The following is a 19,049-nucleotide window of genomic DNA, read 5'->3' as shown; positions in this document are numbered from 1 at the left end:
AGACAGTGTACGAATCCAGCGTAAGCTGAAAAGGCATTAGAGAGAGAGTAAAAAGAGTAAAGATAAGAAGAAAAAGAAAATAAGTAAATGAAATAAAGATATATATAAAATGAAATAAAACAAAATAAAAAATAAAAACTAAGTTCAAATGCAACGAAATTTCAGCCTTAATACTTTTGGTGTTCATCCCTCACCCTCCAGTCCTGGAGACAGTGCCTCAGATGTTGTTCTGTAGTTGTCTCATCAAAGGGGAGACGTAAAGTGGAACAAAACTGCACAAAAAAAAAAGCCCTCCAAGTGTTGCAAGTTCAAATGCAATACAATTTCACTAAGTTTTTTAGCATGCCGGTGTAGCTCAGTCATTTTGTCATCAAAGGTAGGGAGAGAGAAAAAAAAGAGTGTGGAGACAGGTCTGTGCATGGGTATTTGCAGCTGTGGCTTGCCTGCCCGCTGCTGTCAGCCTGCTGTTGCTGGCGATGTTATTTATGCAGATCTGTGGGGTGAGCTTAACACTCCCCTGGCCCTGCAGGCTTTGTTTACTCAGAGTTCTCCTGTGTGTGAGCTGCTGTTACAAGCTTTCCCCTCTCCAAGCACCAGGGTAGGTGACACTACACCAGCTTTTAGTTCACATGGCAATTGGGTATCTCCCCCTCTCCTGTGCAGTTTTCCTCCCACCGCCACTTTTACAAGCTTTCCCGCTCCTGTTTGCTGGGCATGTGCTGCTGCTCCTGCCAGCTGGTGTGTTGTTTATAGATTACATGGGGAGTGGGTCTTCCCCTCCTCCTGTGTAGTTTTACTCCCTCCGTGACTCTCACAAGCTTTCCCGCTCCTGGTTGCTGGGTGTACCTCTGCTCCTGCCGGAGCCTCTCTGGCCAGGCCTGGCTTGTTTATTTACAGTTCAGGGACGGATTCCCCTACCCCCCTCTTCGGCGCTCAGGGTGCCCCACCCTCTTTGCACATGTCTGTATTGTTCTTATTGCTTATTACTCAGTTTCTCTTTTTTCCCCAGCTGGGGGTCGGTCTGTCCAGGGGGCTGTGGTGATCTGGCCCAGGGTTGTCTGTGGAAGTACTGCATACCGTTTAGCTTACCTTGTCTGCGTCTTCCCAAGTCATCTGTGCATGGGCGACTGGCGGCTCGGGGGCCCTCCTGGTTTCTCCATTTAATGTGAAGTGGAGATTCTCTGTGCACGCTGGAGGTGTGAAGGGGTCAAAGTTTTGCCTCTTCTCGGTGGCCTTGCCTGCAATGTGTGTCTCCAGCATTTCTCCAAGATTTCACTGTAGGAGGTACGCTTTCTGCTTCCTCCCTCTAGCTGCCATCTTGGAATCCAGTCTGTCTCCTTCTGTGTCTTGCATGTGGTGCACAGTAGTGAGCAGAACTTAAGTCACCACAGAAGCCTAAAATGCTGAGTTTGTAACTGGCATCCCAGACTATAGGAGGTTGAGCAGGTTAGAAGTGGCCTGAAAAGGTTTGTACAGACCTAGGTCTCCCTAGTGCAGTGCTGCAGTTTGTCTCCTGAGTTGCTTCAAATACAGCTTTGTACTTGTTCTTTTCTACCCTGTGGTGGGTCTGGTCAGATAGGTGAACTCTGGCACCCTGTGCTCTATGTGCAGTGACATAGCCCAGGCCCAGGCCCCTGTTAGGACTACTCAGCACTTGAGCTCCAGGTCTCCCCAGCCTTTAGTGTGTTGGCGGTTGTTGATTCCTACACAGGAGGAGCTGTCATCCTTGCTCTCCCTGCTTCATCCATTATGCTTGGGGCATTACCAGTTGCCTGAATAAGCTAAGTGTTTAGAAGCCAGTCTCAGACCAGGGCCACGTCCACAGGCCAGTTCTTAGGGCTGTCATAGTTTCCTAACCTGAAGCTATCTTCACACTGCCCCACTCATTGGAAAGGCTGTGCATGAGCATGTGGGGTTCATGGTGAAGGGGAAATGTTGGGAAGCTATCGAAGGTTTGAGGTTTTTGCTCTCTCTGACATAATTGGAGTTGTCTAGATAGTATGTTCAAAAGTTAATTTCAAATGGAAGCAGGACCTGATATTGAAGTTGCAGTAGCAGGACAGCACCAACTCTGAGGTCTGCCGGGTATCAAGGGTGAGGTAGAGCAGAGCTGTCCTTTCTGTGGAAAAGTATACTGTGGTGGAGAACAATGGGAGAGGAAGGAAAAAGGAGGGGCCACCATCAGCTCCTGGACCAGAGATACTTTCTCCTGAGCTGAGACTGTCTTTCAGATCACCATACAGAGGGGGTTGTGGTGCCTCAGGTTGAGGGTGGGTCATAGACTTCAGGAGAGTAAGAAGGAGACAAAGTTCAGGAATGTTTGCTTATTAAGTGTTCTATTTCTTCTGACCAATTAAGGAAATGTTTTTGAGGCAGAAATTGGGAACATTAAAAGTGTGAACCTTACTTTGTTTTAGGTTTACTGAGGAAAGACATCTAAGTGTAATGGGAACACAGAAGTTTGTGTTATTTAATCACAAGTGTTTTCTAGGATTAGTTTGCTTTCATAAGATTTCAGCTGTTTGCATTTTCTTTTTTTGTGGTAGTGTGCTATCTCACAGTTGCTAGGCAGGCCCTCTACCACTTGAGCCTCTGCAGCAGCAAGTTGTTTGCATTTTCATTAAGGGAGTTGGTCTTGTCCGAATGTACTTTGTGACAATTGAGAGCCTGTGAAGTGCAGTAGAAAAACATGACATTTGGCTTTCTGCTAGAACACAGTTTTTATTAACTTGAGGGTTTATTTGGGTGTGGAATTGGCATGATAGCTACAGCTTCTCTTGTAATTAATAATTGTGCTTCTTGTTGGTTTGTTCTTATATTTTTTGTTTGTTTGTTTTGCAGAAGTGGGGCTTGAACTCAGGGAGTACTCCTTGAGTGAAACAACCAGCCCTTTTTGTGAAGGTTTTTTAAGGATTTGGCCTCACAAACCATTTGCCTGGGCTGACTTCAAAGCATGATCCTCCTGATTTCTGCCTCCTGAGCGGCTAAGATTACAGTTGTGAACCACTGGAGCCCAGCTTGTTCTTAATGGGTAGATTGAGGGACTGAGTGTGAGAAATTCTTGTCCATAAAGATAAGTGAGTAATACCAACATACTGTGACAACACTAGGCCTTTTGCCCTACTCTGTTGAGGTCTCACTTGCCCTGTTCTACAAATTGCTCCTTCTCTGAAATCAGGGGCTATATCCTTAGGTGCTGAGTGTGGAATATTCTGAGCAGACTCCTGGTCCCATTTCCATGTGAAAGACATGGAGTTTTTTTTGAGAAGCTAGTTGCATGTTCAGCGTAAATACAATACATCCCCATGCTGGGGAACATAAGGTCGAGGGAGGAGGGCTGGTCTGCTAAGGACTATTCCTGAAATCACTTACTGGTCCTGGCACTCTACCAGGTGGAGTATCACTTCTCCTGCCACACAGATCTAAGGTGACAGGGCCCAGGTTCAGTAGCCAGTGAAGAGTGCTGGAGGAAAGAATTGTATAGACTGACCAATCACAATCTGGTGGGAGGAGGGACCACCATCTAATCCTTGACTTTCTGGTTCCCATATTTTCTGAATCACTGAGATTTCTTCTGATATGGACTCTGTGAGACTCAATCTCACTCCCCTGTTGTCTGCACAGCTAGCTAGGGTGGTGGGCACAACTGCAGTAACCTTAGAAGGTCGATGTAGTGTTTGTGACCAGTGTCCCCAGTATCAGGAGGATGAGGAAGTTAGAACCTGCCTGAAGCAGTGGTGAGGGACGTTGGCCTCCCCACCACAGCACTGGAGTCTGGGGTCTTAGCTGCCTGTCATGCCTTGTTCACTGGATCTTCTCTGTAGGGTGTGGAACTGAGAAGAGCAGAATCCTGTCGTCCTGTTGTCTGCCTTTGGGTAACCTGATCCATCCTGGAGCCCTGGGTGCTCTTCCCAGAGGAGGTGATGATGGGAGGTGGCAGGTTCCTACCAGGAAAAGCTGTGGTCCTTGGTGTCCCCGCTCCTTCCAGATTCCTCAGGGTAAAACTGATGGCCATGAATTATATAAAAATTTTGAATCAGCACCTTGAATCCACAAACAGATCTCACACATGTGCTACTTAGGGTTCTAGTAAATCCCTAAATCCACAGAGAGCTCACATTGTACAACTCACTGCAATGGTGCTTCATTTGCACTTGGGGTTCAAATGGTAGGGGATAGGTTGGAGACTTGTTGAAGTTTATGAACGTAACTGATGTTCTCTTGGGCCTGTGTCTAGACAGCATTTTCCAAAAATGAAATGCAGATTTAGGCAAGACATGCACTTACGGTCTCAGTGGCAGGACAACCCCACCAACAGAGTTGGCAGGTATCTCAAGGCAAGGCAAAGAATGGCTGTTCTTTCAAGGGAGAAGCAAAGAGTATTGAAAACAATATGGGAGGTGATGGGTAATGAAGGAGCCCAAATTAGGTCCTGGACCAGAGATCCTTAGCCTCGTGACTGTATTTCAGGTGACAGTAAAGGAGGGGTTGATATAGTGGCTCAGGCTGAGGGTGGGCCAGAGACTTCAGGTATGGGAAGAGGAGAGAATTTCATTAGGAAACTTTGTATAATTAGTGTTCTTTTTCCACTGATCAAATAAGCTGATGAATTTGAGGTAGGACTTGGAAGAATCAGAAGTGTATGCTGCCCTTTTTGGGCATCTAAGTATAATGGGAACATGAAGGGTGATGTGGTTGTGGTCTTAACCACTCATATTACCAAGATTATTTTGCTTTTGTAAGTTTTCAGTTGTTTGCATTTTCATTCATAGAATCTAACACAACGAAAACTTTGGGTTTCTGCTGGTACTGGAATGCTTTTGTGCCTTTGAGAGTATCAGTATGTATTTAGTAAAAGTTTTAAATTTTGATTATTGTGTCACGTTCTGATGTTCAGATGACCACAACCTTTGAGACCTTTGGAAATTCATTAAATGAACATAAATTTTTGACATTAAAGGTGATGTACAACAACTGATAAAAGGTATAGGAAACTGTTCAGTGAAATAATCAGACTAATTCTGAAGTACATGGAAAGATCTGCACATCCATGCACAGGAGGTATCTAGATGCCCTGGCAGATGTAACTAAAAAGTGTCTGTAAACACATGACTACAGTTGATGGCTACTACCTTAATCCTTTCCCTACTTTTTTCATCTTATCCACTAAGTTGTTTTCTACTATTTTAGACAATTTAGAATTTGAAAAAGTATTAGATATATTCCATATAAAAGCCTTTTTTGACAGTGGTGCTTCCTCTGTAGATGAGTCCAATGTTTGATCTGTGATTGTTCTGGTGGAATTACAAGATTAGGCCTCCACAAGTGGTTCAAGGAATCACTTCTTATTCCGATTATTTTTAATTGCTTTTTGGAATTTATTACACCTATTACACTTTGAAAAGTAGTTTTGTTCATGAGTTTGAAAGTGTATTTTTGAAATTACAAAATTGTATATACATCTAGTATGATGTGATGATGTGTTGAAATCCATCTATTTCTAGGGGAACATGCCACATTTCTGCTCCCCAGATTGTGCTTTTACATCCTAAAGCAAAACCTAATTTTATTTGAATGATCCTTCATGAGTCTTATTTAGCTTTGAATTTGGGTTGGTCTGTAGGAAACGAGATAGAAACTTCCAAATGTCCTCTCTTGATACAGTAACCATGGAGGAGCTCAGTTTCAAAAAAAAAATTGGTGATAAGAGATATTAGATATTATTTATCATATCAACTATTATTCACCAGGAGTGTTTTCAGGTTGTCTTACTACTGATTCCCTATGGTGAACATTGCAGAAATGTGCAAATAATCATAAATAGTATATATACAATAGGATATTGTTGGAATAAATTGCTTCAGGACACTCTGCCCTTTTTACAGTTTATATTTAGTTTGGTGAGGTTCATCCCATTAGCAGTTCTACAATAACTGTAGACAAGAAACTTTTACTCATGCATTTATAACATTATTCAGGCAGTCTCTTTTCACCTGATATTGCTCTAATGGGGACTAAGCAGAAGGAATTTGTTTGCTACAATCCCAGTGTTTAACATGTAATTTTTGTGACTATGTTCAGCTTTGATTTTTATCAAGTAGGTGCAGTGAGATGTCAGAATTAGTATGACGTACCTGTGAGTATCGATGGAGAATGAGAGTGTAATAAAAATGAAATGCATTGAATATGCGGAGACCACATCAGCATGTGAATTTATTACACAGAGATTGTTTCCACTGCTGTGACACTCACCATTCTTCTCACAAATGTGTGTGGGACATATTAGGAGCCCCTGACCTTTGAGGATGTTGCTGTGAACTTCACCCTGGAAGAGTGGGGTTGCTTGGATCCTTCCCAAAAGAAGCTCTACAGAGAAGTGATGCTGGAAACCTACAGCAACCTGTACTCCATAGGTAAATGTGGCATCATCACCTTATTCAAATATGTACTGCTGTTTTGGCTGATTGGTGTTGTTGCCTCATTGGGTTTTTAGAAAGGGAGAGTAATGATTCATATATATGCAAGATCATATTATGCTATGAAAATAGCTGAGGTCTCAAATTTTTTTTTTAATTTTGATTAAATACTAATGATTTCTCTCTGTCTATATCTCACAAACAAAAGCAGAAAATGTAAATTTTGAAGAGAACTTCAGGAATCCCAGAAGAAATATGAGGTAATTTCTACTCATAACCAAAACAATGAATATCAGATGTGGCATAACAAGAAGTTTGAAAACCAAGGAAATGAGATCCCACCTTCCAGTTCTAAATTGCTGAAATCAGTGAAATGTTTCTCTAACATTGGAAAAATAAGTTAAGTATCCAGAATCAGAAAATTCAAAAATCTCACATGTGACATTATTCATAACATCTTTTTTTCCAAGAAGTCACAAGAGACATCGTTCAATTGCTCAATATATAAAAATAACCCCATTCTTTGCACAAACTTATTTAACTATATTATGTCAAATTCCATCAGAGTGGGAATATCATGTGCCCTGGCTAGACTGATAAATTTTTCACCCTATCTCCTCATGTTCATTTTTGTATTTCACCATCCAACATACTTTTGATCCAAGGCATCTCAGTAAGCACTTTAAGTGTATTTCAGTGTAGTAAAACTCATTCAGTGTTGTCAAACACCTAACATGGAAATAATATTATGGAAACACATATGAACACCAGTGTTTTGATAATAGCTGTCCTCAGGTCCAGCTCCAGAACATTTAGTACATTTGTGTTCATAAATCCTTACAGGAATAAAACCATCACTTGTGTTAATAAGTCATTAAGAGGATAACAATGGTAATCTGTCTCTTTTTTATAGACCTGAAGTGTTAGAGAGCCTGGATGAACATAAAGAACATATTCACTGTGGAGAATCCTTTCAACAGACTCTAGAGAACATTGTAAGCAAGGGAACTCTGCTTAGAATAACACCATGTGAAAGTAATACATATAATGCTTATGGGAAAATCTTCGCTGATTGCAAGAGTCTTGTAGTCCATGAAAGGACGAACAATGTAGTGAAGTCTCATGGATGTAAGCAATGTGGAAAAGCCTTCACACAATACGCTACCCTTCGTATTCATCAAAAAACTCACATTAGAGAGAAACCCTACGGATGTAAGCAATGTGGGAAGGCATACACTTCTTCCAAGATGCTTCGTATTCATGAAAGAACTCACACTGGAAAGAAACCCTATGGATGTAAGCAATGTGGGAAAGCCTTTACTCATTCCAGTAGCCTTCAGAAACATAGAAGAACTCACACTGGAGAGAGACCCTATGCATGTAAGCAATGTGGGAAAGCATATGCTTCTTCCAGTATGCTTCGTGATCATGAAATAACTCACACTGGAAAGAAACCCTATGGATGTAAGCAATGTGGGAAAGCCTTCACTTATTCCAATAACCTTCGAAGACACGAAAGAACTCACACTGGAGAGAAACCCTATGCATGTAAGCAATGTGGGAAAGCCTACACTTCTTCTAATATGCTTCATATTCATGAAAGAACTCACACTGGAGAGAAACCCTATGGATGTAACCAATGTGGGAAAGCCTTCACTTCTTCCAGCTACCTTCAGAAACATAGAAGAATTCACACTGGAGAGAGACCTTATGTATGTAAGGAATGTGGGAAAGCTTTTACTCATTCCAGTCACCTTCAGCTACATCAAAGAATTCACACTGGAGAGAAACCCTATGGATGTAACCAATGTGGGAAAGCCTTTGCTCATTCCAGTCACCTTAAGAAACATAAAAGGATTCACACTGTGGAGAAACCCTATGCATGTAAGCAATGTGGGAAAGCTTTTACTCATTCCAGTCACCTTCAACGACATCTAGGAACTCACACTGGAGAGAAACCCTATGGATGTAACCAATGTGGGAAAGCCTACACTTCTTCCAGCTACCTTCAGAAACATAGAAGAATTCACTCTAGAGAGAAACCCTATGCATGTAACCAATGTGGGAAAGCCTTTGCTCATTCCAGTCACCTTAAGAAACATAGAAGAACTCACACTGAAGAGAAACCCTATGCATGTGAGCAGTGTGGAAAAGACTTCACTCATTCCAGTGACCTTTGAAGCCCTGAAAGAACTCACAATGGAGAGAAACCTTTTGGATGTAAGCAATGCGGAGAAAGTGTTCACATGCCCCACTACACTTAAAAGACATAAAGGAACTTCCACTAGTGAGAAAACCCATGGATATGAGCAATTTCCAGTGACATTAACAAATGTGAACTCACTCTGCAGAGAAACTATGAGTGTAAGGAATGAGAGACAATCTACACTCTATCCCGTCATACTCATCAAAAAACTCACACAGGACAAACCCAATGGATGTAAACAATGCGGAAAGCATTCCTCAGTTCTAGTACCCTTCATGCAGCTGAAAGAACTCATGATGTAAATAAATACTAGGGACATGGAAAATGTGGTAAAACATTCACATATGCCAGTCTTGAAAGACATGAATGACGTCAGAATCCCCATCAATCAATATGGGAATCCTTTCACCTTTTACAGTAATCTCTGAAATGACACAGTGAACATTATACACATGCATCATGTGACTAAGCCTTCACACAGTCCAGTGCTGCTCCAAAATATACAAAATTAACAGTAGAGAATAATTGTATAAGGAAAGCAATGTGGAAAGTCTTCACTCATTTCCATGACCTCAAGCATGAAAGTCCTCACACTGGAGAGAAAATCTATAGGTGTAAGCAAAATGAAGCTGTCTGTATTCATTCCATTCACCACCAAACAAACGAAATAATACAATCTGTGCCAAACCTTACAAGCATAACATACATGGGAATGTCTTCTTTCATTCCCTTTACCAAGAAATACATGCAAGGTATCATGTTGAAGCATAACTGTGTATTGAAGTAATGAGGGAAAGCCTTCACTTATCCTGCTTCCTTTCAGCAATGAAGGAAGGAAGGAAGGAAGGAACTCCATTCTCGCACTCATGAGACTGCCCAGTTTGTATAACTTTTTGTTAGCAAAAGCATGCCATGTCACTTGCTTTCCTCCAGAGATATAATGAAAGATGATATGAAGAGAAAACTTGCCTTAAGCTTTTGTGTGTGCAGGGAAGGGACTCCACCTTCAAGCCACACAACCCATCCAGTTCATTGTCTTTTAGTTATTTTGAAGCAAGGGCCTATGAACAGTTTGCCCGGGCTAACCTCCAACCATTATCCTTTATGTGGGTTGTATTTCGTTAGTCTTGTTCAGTTGTAAATATTCTATGGTCTGTAAGTAGCCAAGTAGAATCTTCCTATTGTCTCTTGGTACAGTCACAGGAGAGGTGCTCAGTTCCTTTTTTGTCATGAAAGAACTCAACACTGGAGACAATCCTTATGGATATGGAAATGTGGAAAAGCATTCACATACTTGTGCTAGCTTTATAGGACTCATAACAGGAGAGAATTTCTATGGATATAAGTAACGAGGGAAATTTTTTTTTTTTTACTTCCAGTGATCTTAAGAAACATGAACAAACTTATGTTTGAGAGTAAATATAGGAAAGCAAGATGGGAAGTCTTCACTTATTCCGGTACCATCAAACCATGAAAGTCCACACTTCAGAGATAACCTATAGCTTTTAGCATAGTGAAAGTGCAATTCACCTCTACCATAATGAGATAACTCACAGTCAAAGTCGTTATACATGTAAGCCATGTTGAGATGTCTTCATTCCATTATACGAATATACATGAAATATATCACACTGATAATTTCAAACCCCAGTATAACAAAAAAAAAAATAGTGTGGTGCAGACCCAGCTTGTAACAACATCAACAAAAGAATCCCAGAACCAGTGTCTCATACCTGTATTCGTAGAAAATTAAGAGGCACAGATGTGAAGGATTGCAGTTCAAAGCCACCTCCAGCCAAATTGTTCATGAAACACCATGGTAAAAGGACCCATCAAAATAATGGCTGATGGACTGGGCTCAAGCAATAAGTGCCTCCCCAGGAAGTGTGATGTGAGATCAGTCCTAGTGCCCCACCCCCCCTCAAAAAAAAGAATTCCCTGAGTTTTATTCTAGTCCTTTTGCATATGCATATATGCATGTATATGTGAGAAGGGCAAATATATGAATATACATGTGGATTTCAATGTTCTATAGGGAGGGAATAATGTGGGCAGATGTCTGAAATCATAGCTTATCATGAGACTCACAGAAAATGGGCACATGACAGAAGTCCAAAGAGAACCAGTTCTTTGGATCACTTTACAATTTCCACAGGGCAGGAAGTAAAGAACCTGTTATAGAGTAAGTCACATATACAGCCCTCAAATTTTTTCTCCTGTACATGAGTGTTGCCTAAAATATTTTTCTGGACAGGTTTCATGATCCATGTGATAAAGCACTTACCAAGTATGCATAAGATGCTAAATTCATTCCCCAAATGGTGAAAAAAATAGGAAAGTGCAACTTGTGGTTCTTCTAGCAGTTGGGATCACTTTATAGGCTGAGCTCACAATTTTATAATAAACTGTACCTTCTGTGTTGCTTTTCTGGCTCTCATTTCCTGCTAAAATTCATTTCTTTGCAATAAGTAGAACCTTCGGCCCCTTCCATAGAGATTGCTTTTTCTAGATCCACCATAGCAACTTTCGTTTTATGATTTTCCAAAATATTGTTCTGAAGCACCATAGGGGCCAGAATTTCTACCTCCAATTTTCTCCAATGCATGGGTCCAAGATTTGACAATTTATTGTCTTAACTGCCAAATTTGGCCGTCTCTTGCCACTGCTAAAATTTCTTCCTTGATTACCAATTCAGTGTAGGCATCCCCACTGCCACTATGCCAAACATCAGCATGGATTACACCAAAACCACCACCATGATCATTGAAATTTCCTTGTTGCCCAAAAGAATCATTACCATCAAAGCCATTTCTGTAACCAAGGGCCAGTGGCCCATGCCTGTTATCCTAGCTACTCGAGGCAGAGATCAGTAGGGTTTTGGTTCAAAACTAACCCCAAATAGATTATGAGCCCCTTTCTTTATCCCATCACACACATAAAAAAAAATTCTGGTGGAATATCTCATGATGAAGTCCCAGCACTTCAAAAAACAACAAAAACCCCACAAAAGAAAAACAAAATACCCTTAGTGACCACACATATTCCAGAAACACTTCATCCAATTTGTCTGAACTAATTAAACACATGCTGCTTTGACAGGGCTTCCTTATATCACAGTTCTGACTATTCACAGCACAGTATTACTTTTATTCATTTATTTTGACAGCAATGCCTATTAAACAGAGCGTTGCTCTTCCTAAGCAGACAATGATCTGAGCCAGGGCCCTAGCCATTTCATGATAATTTAGAAATTTTTCAGGTATGGTTTCCCATTTTTACCCATTGCAGCCTCAAAATATGCACCTCCACCAATACTTTTGTGCATCTGCAATTACAGGCACATGCTACCATGCTGACATTTTTGCAAAAAAAGTGCCTTTTTGCTTTGCACCCATGAATATGATTTCATTCACTTCACTTTTGCCATCCTTGAAGAGATCATCTGATTTCTGTGGTTTCTTTAAAGAAGATTGCAAATTTTTATTTGGTGGGATTTGGGTTTCAAATTAGGTCTTTACAATTGCAAAACAGGTATCCTGCTACTTGAGCCACAGTTCCAGTCCAACACATAGATGACTTGGGTTCTGAGAACCTCCTTAGACATCTCTGCCTCTCTGCAGACCTCTTCATTTGACAATTAAGTGTGTTCATTCTGAGGGAGAGAATGAAAAGAGAATAATCTGTGCATGTATCACATGTACACCTGCATTGAAAAAATATTTAAAATTTTGGGGAGAAAAGAGGTTAATAAAAAGCACACAAAGAGTGTTAAAGGAATTAAATGAAGTCATACCAATGTCTTTTTCTACACCGGGCATAGTGGTGTTTGGACTGGAACCTCACACTCGCTAGGCATGTGGCCTAACAGTTAAGCCACACAACCAGGCCCCCGAATCTCATTTTTGTTCTCATTTGTTATCACACACACATGTCCAAAATGAAAAATTTCAACATTGTACTGGGTACTTTTGTTTTCTGTTTTGCTGGGATTTACACTCGGCCTTATGCTTGCTATGAAGGCACTTGACCACTTTAGTCACGCCCCCGCCCATTTACAAGTGCACATAAGGAAAATGATGAATGAGAGCAACTGCATGGATGATGGCAGGGAGGGCTCAAGAGCATTCCAAGATACCTGCACTGCTCCTGCACCTGGATAGTGATATTTCACAGTGAGCAAAAGACCGGGAGTGTGGCTCAAGGGGTAGACTGCCTGCCTACCAAGTGCAAGGCCTGAATTCAGATGGCAGCATAACAAAAAAGTGGATGAAGTGACTCCCAGCTACTGTGGAGGCTCTGGCCAAAAGATCACCAGTTGAGTTCCAGCCAGGGCCACTTAGTGAGATCCCATCTCAAAATAAAAAGCCTAAGCAATGTAGCACACCCCTATAAAACACAAAACATCGGGCTTCGTCTGACACTCCCGAGATAATATGGTCATTCTATGAGGCTGGGTGGGAAATTTCTTGAGTGGCTCAAGGTGAATGTTATTCTTAAGAGCCGGGTTGAGAGTTTCCAGTAAGCCACCTGGGATGAGGAAGGTTCCAATCCTCATGTGGCTGCCCAATATTCAGTCTAACAACCAGGATAATAGGCTTCTGCCACCAGCATGCTGTTCATTCTATAATAGTTGAAAACACATAAACCAGATTTCCAGGAATGACCATCCCCATTCGTAATGACCACAATAAGTGCTGGAGTTCTCAGAAACCGAGTACAATATTCCTACTTGAGTTTTACCACCCTTCCGCTAAGGGGTGCACCTTTATTTTCTTTTGCTTTCCTTTGCGTAAATAAACCTGCCCAACCTTCCTATTACATCAGCAGCAGCCCTCCCCTGTATTCAGTTGCTTACTCCTCTGTCATAATAAGCCTTATTTTCTTTTCTTCGTGAAATTCTTTTACCAAGAAGTACCAAACATCCCCAACTCTCTCCTGGTATGCCCTTTACTGTTTATAGAAATGCAACCGTATGTGCTGTCTGCTGAGGACATGCTTCCATATTCCTTTTTTAAGAAAGTAATTTGGCTAACTTTTCTTTCCCATTTGTGGTGCCTATCAACCAGAAGGCATGCTTTGTGTACATAACTGTTTACGCTGAGTTGTCCTGTTGTCAGAACAGTTAAGACATAATCAAAGCTCTCCATGTGCCTGTACTAGCTTCCAGCACCTAGGTAGAAATATTTGATTTTGGGATCGGGAAGCCCTATGGGGAGATGCAGCCCTGACATCCTTAATTCTCAAGCCTTATGACTTCCTTCAATTTCACTTCCACAAATAATCACTTGCAACTGTTCATTCTCCCTTCCGAGATCTCAATGATCTTCTCTACTGATGACCCAAGTGGGAAGAGATTTCCTCTATCTTTTGGCCATCTGACCAGTTTCCCACCACATGGAGCTCTTCACTTACTGAAGTCCTTCATCCTAGACCATTACTCCAGAGCAGCACTCACTAAGTTAGCATCTGACATTGCTGCAGTTTCCTAAGGCAGGAAAATGCAGCAACCCTTCACTTCCAAAATGTTCTCCCAGTACTGTAGTTCAAATGAATATGAAGAAGAGCAAAATTTCTCAGAGCCAATCTGTTATGCAGACTGAAGATGTCCTTAGACTAAATTTTCTGCATATTGAGACCACTGTTTGTTATTCCTCTTTCCTCTTGGACCCTACCTGATGCCACACAGGAAAGCTCTTTCCCTGTCAGTGCACATTATGACATATGCAGGTGTTTTGTTTTTTCTATTTTCTATGAATCTGCAGTGCATGTTTTCTGACGTTCTTCCTTTCTTTTCTGTAAGTCTGTCTTCTGTCACTGTAAGTATTCCATGCTTAAGCTTTCTTTTTCTCCCTCTCTGCCGATCAGATTTTCTAATTTTTAGATGATTCTGTTGACAACTGAATCTTCAATGCCTTCCCACTTTCACCCACCATGAAACATTGCTGCTGAGCACGTTCTGTCTCTATGCCTCATAGATACTGTGGAAAGGCTGGTGCCACTAGTCTACCATCTTTGAATTTACTAATGACTGTTACGTAGTTACTTCTTCCTTTCAATGTTATAGTCTTGTTCCTTCTTTTCCCTACTTGTATGCTTTGTTTTTTCTTTATCGTTTGTGCCTGTATTAAAGGGTTTTTCTTTTTGCAGTTACCAGCAGTTTTCATAAAGTCTTATGGTTATCTTCTTATAATTTTAGCAAACAAAAACTTAACTATAATTGCATAGGAATTCTGTATGCTTTTTTTCTTCTCATTCCACATTTAATACTCTTCATGTTATACTTAAGGTTTGAACTAAAGAAACTGTCAGATTCATAAGTTCTTTTTACATGAAACTACATATATCTGTCTTTCTGTATGCCTGACCTTCAGACATCTGTAATCCTATTGATATGTTGTCTGATTCCTGGATTCGATGGTTGCCAAAATGAACACTTTCCAGAAATCAGTTCCAAGGTACTAAGAGATAAAATCTCAGAAATGACAGGAACACCCTTGTGGGTCTCTGTCTTTCAAGTGGTCAACAACTTCCCACTGTCACTACTTCTGTAACTGTTCTCAGCAGCTCTAGGATGGCAAGTGGGCAGAAACCACCAAGGGGAACTTCATTGTTCTCTGTTTGCAGGTCCAAGAATGACTTCAGCTTACAGTCTTTGGCCTCACCCCTGTGCTGTCTATTGCACATTATATGTGGTCATCACACCAACACTGATGACTTTTTGGTGGTGTGTGAGGTTAGGTATTATTCATGCCTCCAAAGCTTGAATGAAGCTTTACTGCTTCAGCCACACTCCCAGTGCATTCTCTGCTGGGGTCTCAGTAACTTATTTGCCTATCTTGGCCTCAAGTTGTAAACATCCTGATTGCAGTGTCCCAAGTAGCAAGGATTACTTATATGAGCCACCAGCACCCAGCCCAAGCTGATCATTTAATACCGACAAAAGTCACAATTGTTAAAGTGTTTGGTCTCGGGTGTGCTATAGTAGTTGCCTGAAACTAAGTCTCATGGAATCAAAGAATGACAGTCACAGGCAACAGGGTAAGGAAAAGAGCAGCATTTTATTTAAGGAGAGGGGAAGACTACTAAATCTCCTGTATTGGGAGTGGTTTCAGAAAGGCAGAGCTCATGAGACGTATTATGTAGTGGTTTTTATAAGGATTTTATTTCCTAATGAAGATAAAGTGTTTGTGTCTTTGTATTACTGATCCATTTGCCATCATCAGCCACTGTGCTTGTGCCACTCTTTCCCTTTCCCAGAACTTAGGTCTGGCATACTGGCTGGACATCAAACATGGCATAGCTTACATACCAATTTTATTTTCACCTTAACCTATTCTTAGGTGAGGCAATCAAATGTTAGGTCTTCTCATCCCCACTGGTTCATTGGATCTCTGACCTTAATTATAGTTGTCACCATAATTATGGATGTATCCATTCATTTCTGTAGATAAATCTTAAACTATGTGTAATGTCTTTGCCTTTAAAAGACTCATATTTGTTTCTTTTGGGTTTTTTTTCTGACACTTGGGTTTGAACTCAGGACTTCATGTTTGCTAGGCAGGAGCCCTAACAATTCAGCCACTCCACTAGCCCTTTCAGTGACTCTTGATGTTAGGCTGGTTTAATAATTTGAGGCTCTCTCATGTCCACTGACATAAACTATTCATTTGAAATACTTTCCCAAGACAGACCTGGGTGAGATTTGTGGTCCTTTCCTTGCTCTGTTCTCCCTACATTGTCACAATGTCTCATGGAGGACACACAAAGGATATTCTAAAGAGATCATCTACTTTGGTAAGTATTGGGGTTCCCAGCACAATCCTGTACAATCCAAACCCCAATGAGGATTTGTGCTGTCCTCCTCAAGAGAGGGGGCTTCACTATCTTTTGTTTGTAGACAGTGACTCCAAGCAGTGGTTCATAAAAGGTCATTATAAATGCAATACTATCTCAAAGAAGTAGAGTTTCTATCATTCATTCAATTGTTTATTCATAGATTGGAATCCTCATATGGTGTTAAGTTTAAAAAATGACATTTATTAGCATGTACTAATTGTACAAATTTTTAAATTTCAGTATAACAACTTTATACATGTATATAATGTAATTTAATCATATGCGCTCTCCCACTACATTCAATGGCCATCCTTTTCCAACTTGCCCCCTTCATTTTTCCCAAACCGACACCACAATTTTCATATATTTTTAAAAGTCAGCCTATAACAGATAAAAATTCATTCTATGTATTTATATACACATGTCATTTTATATTGATCCATGAAATTATAATCCTATTCTGATAACATGCTTAGGAAGATATTCATGTAAGTTTATGTAGTATGTTATAAAGGGAAAATCATATAAATGGACATAAAAATAGAGAAAACATTGGTATGATCACAGACTGAATTATTCTGGGAAATGGCGAGGGAAACAAAGTCACTGAGACCACTTTGCAGGACGCGGGAATTTTATTATGCTAGTGGACTCAGGGCAGATAATTTCTCAAAGCCCTGAGCCCCAATCAGAGTCAGGAGATGAGTTATATACTCCCCCCCATCCCCCAGGTGGTTTATGTAACCAGGGGTTTTTGCAGTAGATGGTTCACAGGTGGTCAGAAAGACAAGCCAGTTACAGAGAAACAAGCTGGTACAGAGTTGCCCCCAACCCCCAGCAGACTCTGGTCACAGTTACAGGAAACCTTGCAGAGCCTAGCTGAAGGTCTGTGACACTTTTGAGCTTGCAGAAAGCTGCTTGTGGCCCCAGAGTAGGAAATCAAGGGCATTTTCCAGACACATAGTAAATCCCAGAAAAATAGCCACATTGACTCCAACATTCCCCCCTTTGATGCTTTGACACTTTATTTGTCAAAATGCATCATCTTTTTCATCCTCAGGGATGGGATTTACTCTTTGGTAACCCTGTAACAGATGTACCTGCAGCCGTTTTTCATTCAACAGGGTCAGTACGGACCTCATGACCAGTGGCAGCACACATGGGTGTATAAGACAACCAAACACCATAATTACTACAGCCCCAAACATTGTTTTAAATCTTCCTATTGTGGAGAATCATCATGGTGGGGGAGGGGGGAGTTAGTTTTGCAAAAGGAACCCAGAATAGAAACAATCAAACACAATGCCACATCCAGTTATTAGGAGAGAAAGATTGCCAGAAAGAGCCTGTCTTGATTCAGGCTCCATCCTCATGGGGCACTTACTGTTATTGCTACTGACCAAAGCAAGGTTACAACACCAAAAAGAGAGATGGGTAAGGGACGGCAGAACTCAAGAATCACCACAGACATTACCCATAAGAAACAACAGTCCATTAACTGTCTGGTTGACTCCTTAAGCTTCTGCCATATATAGACTAGTTGGCTTCTGGTTTGTGACTAGAGCAAGGCTGAAGGTTCCCTCCTTGGGGTCAGTTTTAGTGGATCGCTGGAGTCCAGTTGACTCTTCCACTCAGGAGCTGCTTTCTTCACTCTGGTGTGGTGGGTCTCTGCCACCTTGATTGCTGTGGGAGTGGTTAGGATCACTGAACAGGGCCCTCTCCACCGAGGCTGGAGAGACTGAAGATTCCACTCCTTTATCCAATCCTGGTTACCTGGCTTAAAGAAATGTGCATCAGCGGTTAGGCTAATAGGGACTGAGCACCTTTCCCAACCCACGCATCTGTTGGAGAAAAGTTAGATTTTCTCTTTTAGATCTCCCTTAATGTAATTTATTAGTGGGGGTGGCCTTCTGTAGAGAGTCTTACAGGGAGAGAACCCAGTCTGGTGGGACTATGCCTGACCCTAAGTAAGACTAATGGCAAGACCTGTTTCCATGTCAGGTGTGTTTCTGACAATTTACTCATCTGAGTTTTTAGTGTCTGATTTATTCTTTTAACTTTGTCTGAACTCTGAGGCTGATATGCTGTGTGAAGGTGCCAGGTTATTTTTAGTCCATTTTCCAGTTGGTTAAGAACCTCTGCCACAAAATCTAGTCCATTGTCTGGCCCAATGGAGATGGGGATCCCATACCTGGGATTTCCTTTAGTAAATCACGGATCACTTCTTGGGCCTTCTCTGTTCTTGTGGGGAAAGCCTGTACCCACCTGGAGAATGTGCACACAATCACCAGAAGATATTTGTAGCCTCTGGTTCAGGGCAGCTCACTGAAGTCTACTTCTAAATCTTCAAATGGGGAACTACCCACATGTTGGGTTCCTGGTTTAGGGAGGGGCCCCTGCTTGGGGTTATTTTTGGCACATGTTTCACATTGCTTACAAATATTGCTGGCTAGACTGGTGAGGCCAGGGACATAGAAACACTGGCTCAGCAATTGCTCAAAGGCCGACTTTCCCATATGAGAGTCCTGATGATCATTCTTTATAAAGGTGGGGGCCAGTGTCTCAATCACTATCCACCCATCTGCAAGCTG

At 41.3% G+C, this 19,049-nt stretch overlaps 2 protein-coding genes across 2 annotated transcripts in view; both read left to right on the top strand.

Annotated features, from left to right (window-relative positions):
• The window catches only part of LOC109678771 (uncharacterized), a 116,622-nt gene that overhangs the window by 18,804 nt on the left and 78,769 nt on the right, over positions 1–19,049 (top strand).
• Positions 3,909–11,045, top strand: LOC109678773 (uncharacterized). The gene is made up of 4 exons (XM_074053664.1): positions 3,909–3,998; positions 6,287–6,413; positions 6,625–6,676; positions 7,330–11,045. Exons 1-4 carry the CDS (start codon positions 3,924–3,926, stop codon positions 8,594–8,596), a joined length of 1,521 nt encoding a protein of 506 aa, XP_073909765.1. The 5' UTR covers positions 3,909–3,923; the 3' UTR covers positions 8,597–11,045.

The sequence above is a fragment of the Castor canadensis genome, chromosome 14 (assembly GCF_047511655.1).
Source record: "Castor canadensis chromosome 14, mCasCan1.hap1v2, whole genome shotgun sequence".
Classification (NCBI taxonomy): domain Eukaryota; kingdom Metazoa; phylum Chordata; class Mammalia; order Rodentia; family Castoridae; genus Castor; species Castor canadensis.
The sequence above is the reverse complement of the archived record's forward strand: the minus strand, read 5'-3'. Positions and strand labels throughout refer to the sequence as shown.

Coding starts and splice junctions, on each gene's coding strand:
- LOC109678773 (XM_074053664.1), top strand. CDS start 3,924: ATGATGGGAGGTGGCAGGTTCCTACCAGGAAAAGCTGTGGTCCTTGGT. Junction 3,999..6,286: donor CTCCTTCCAGATTCCTCAGG/GTAAAACTGATG, acceptor GGGACATATTAG/GAGCCCCTGACCTTTGAGGA. Junction 6,414..6,624: donor CAGCAACCTGTACTCCATAG/GTAAATGTGGCA, acceptor CACAAACAAAAG/CAGAAAATGTAAATTTTGAA.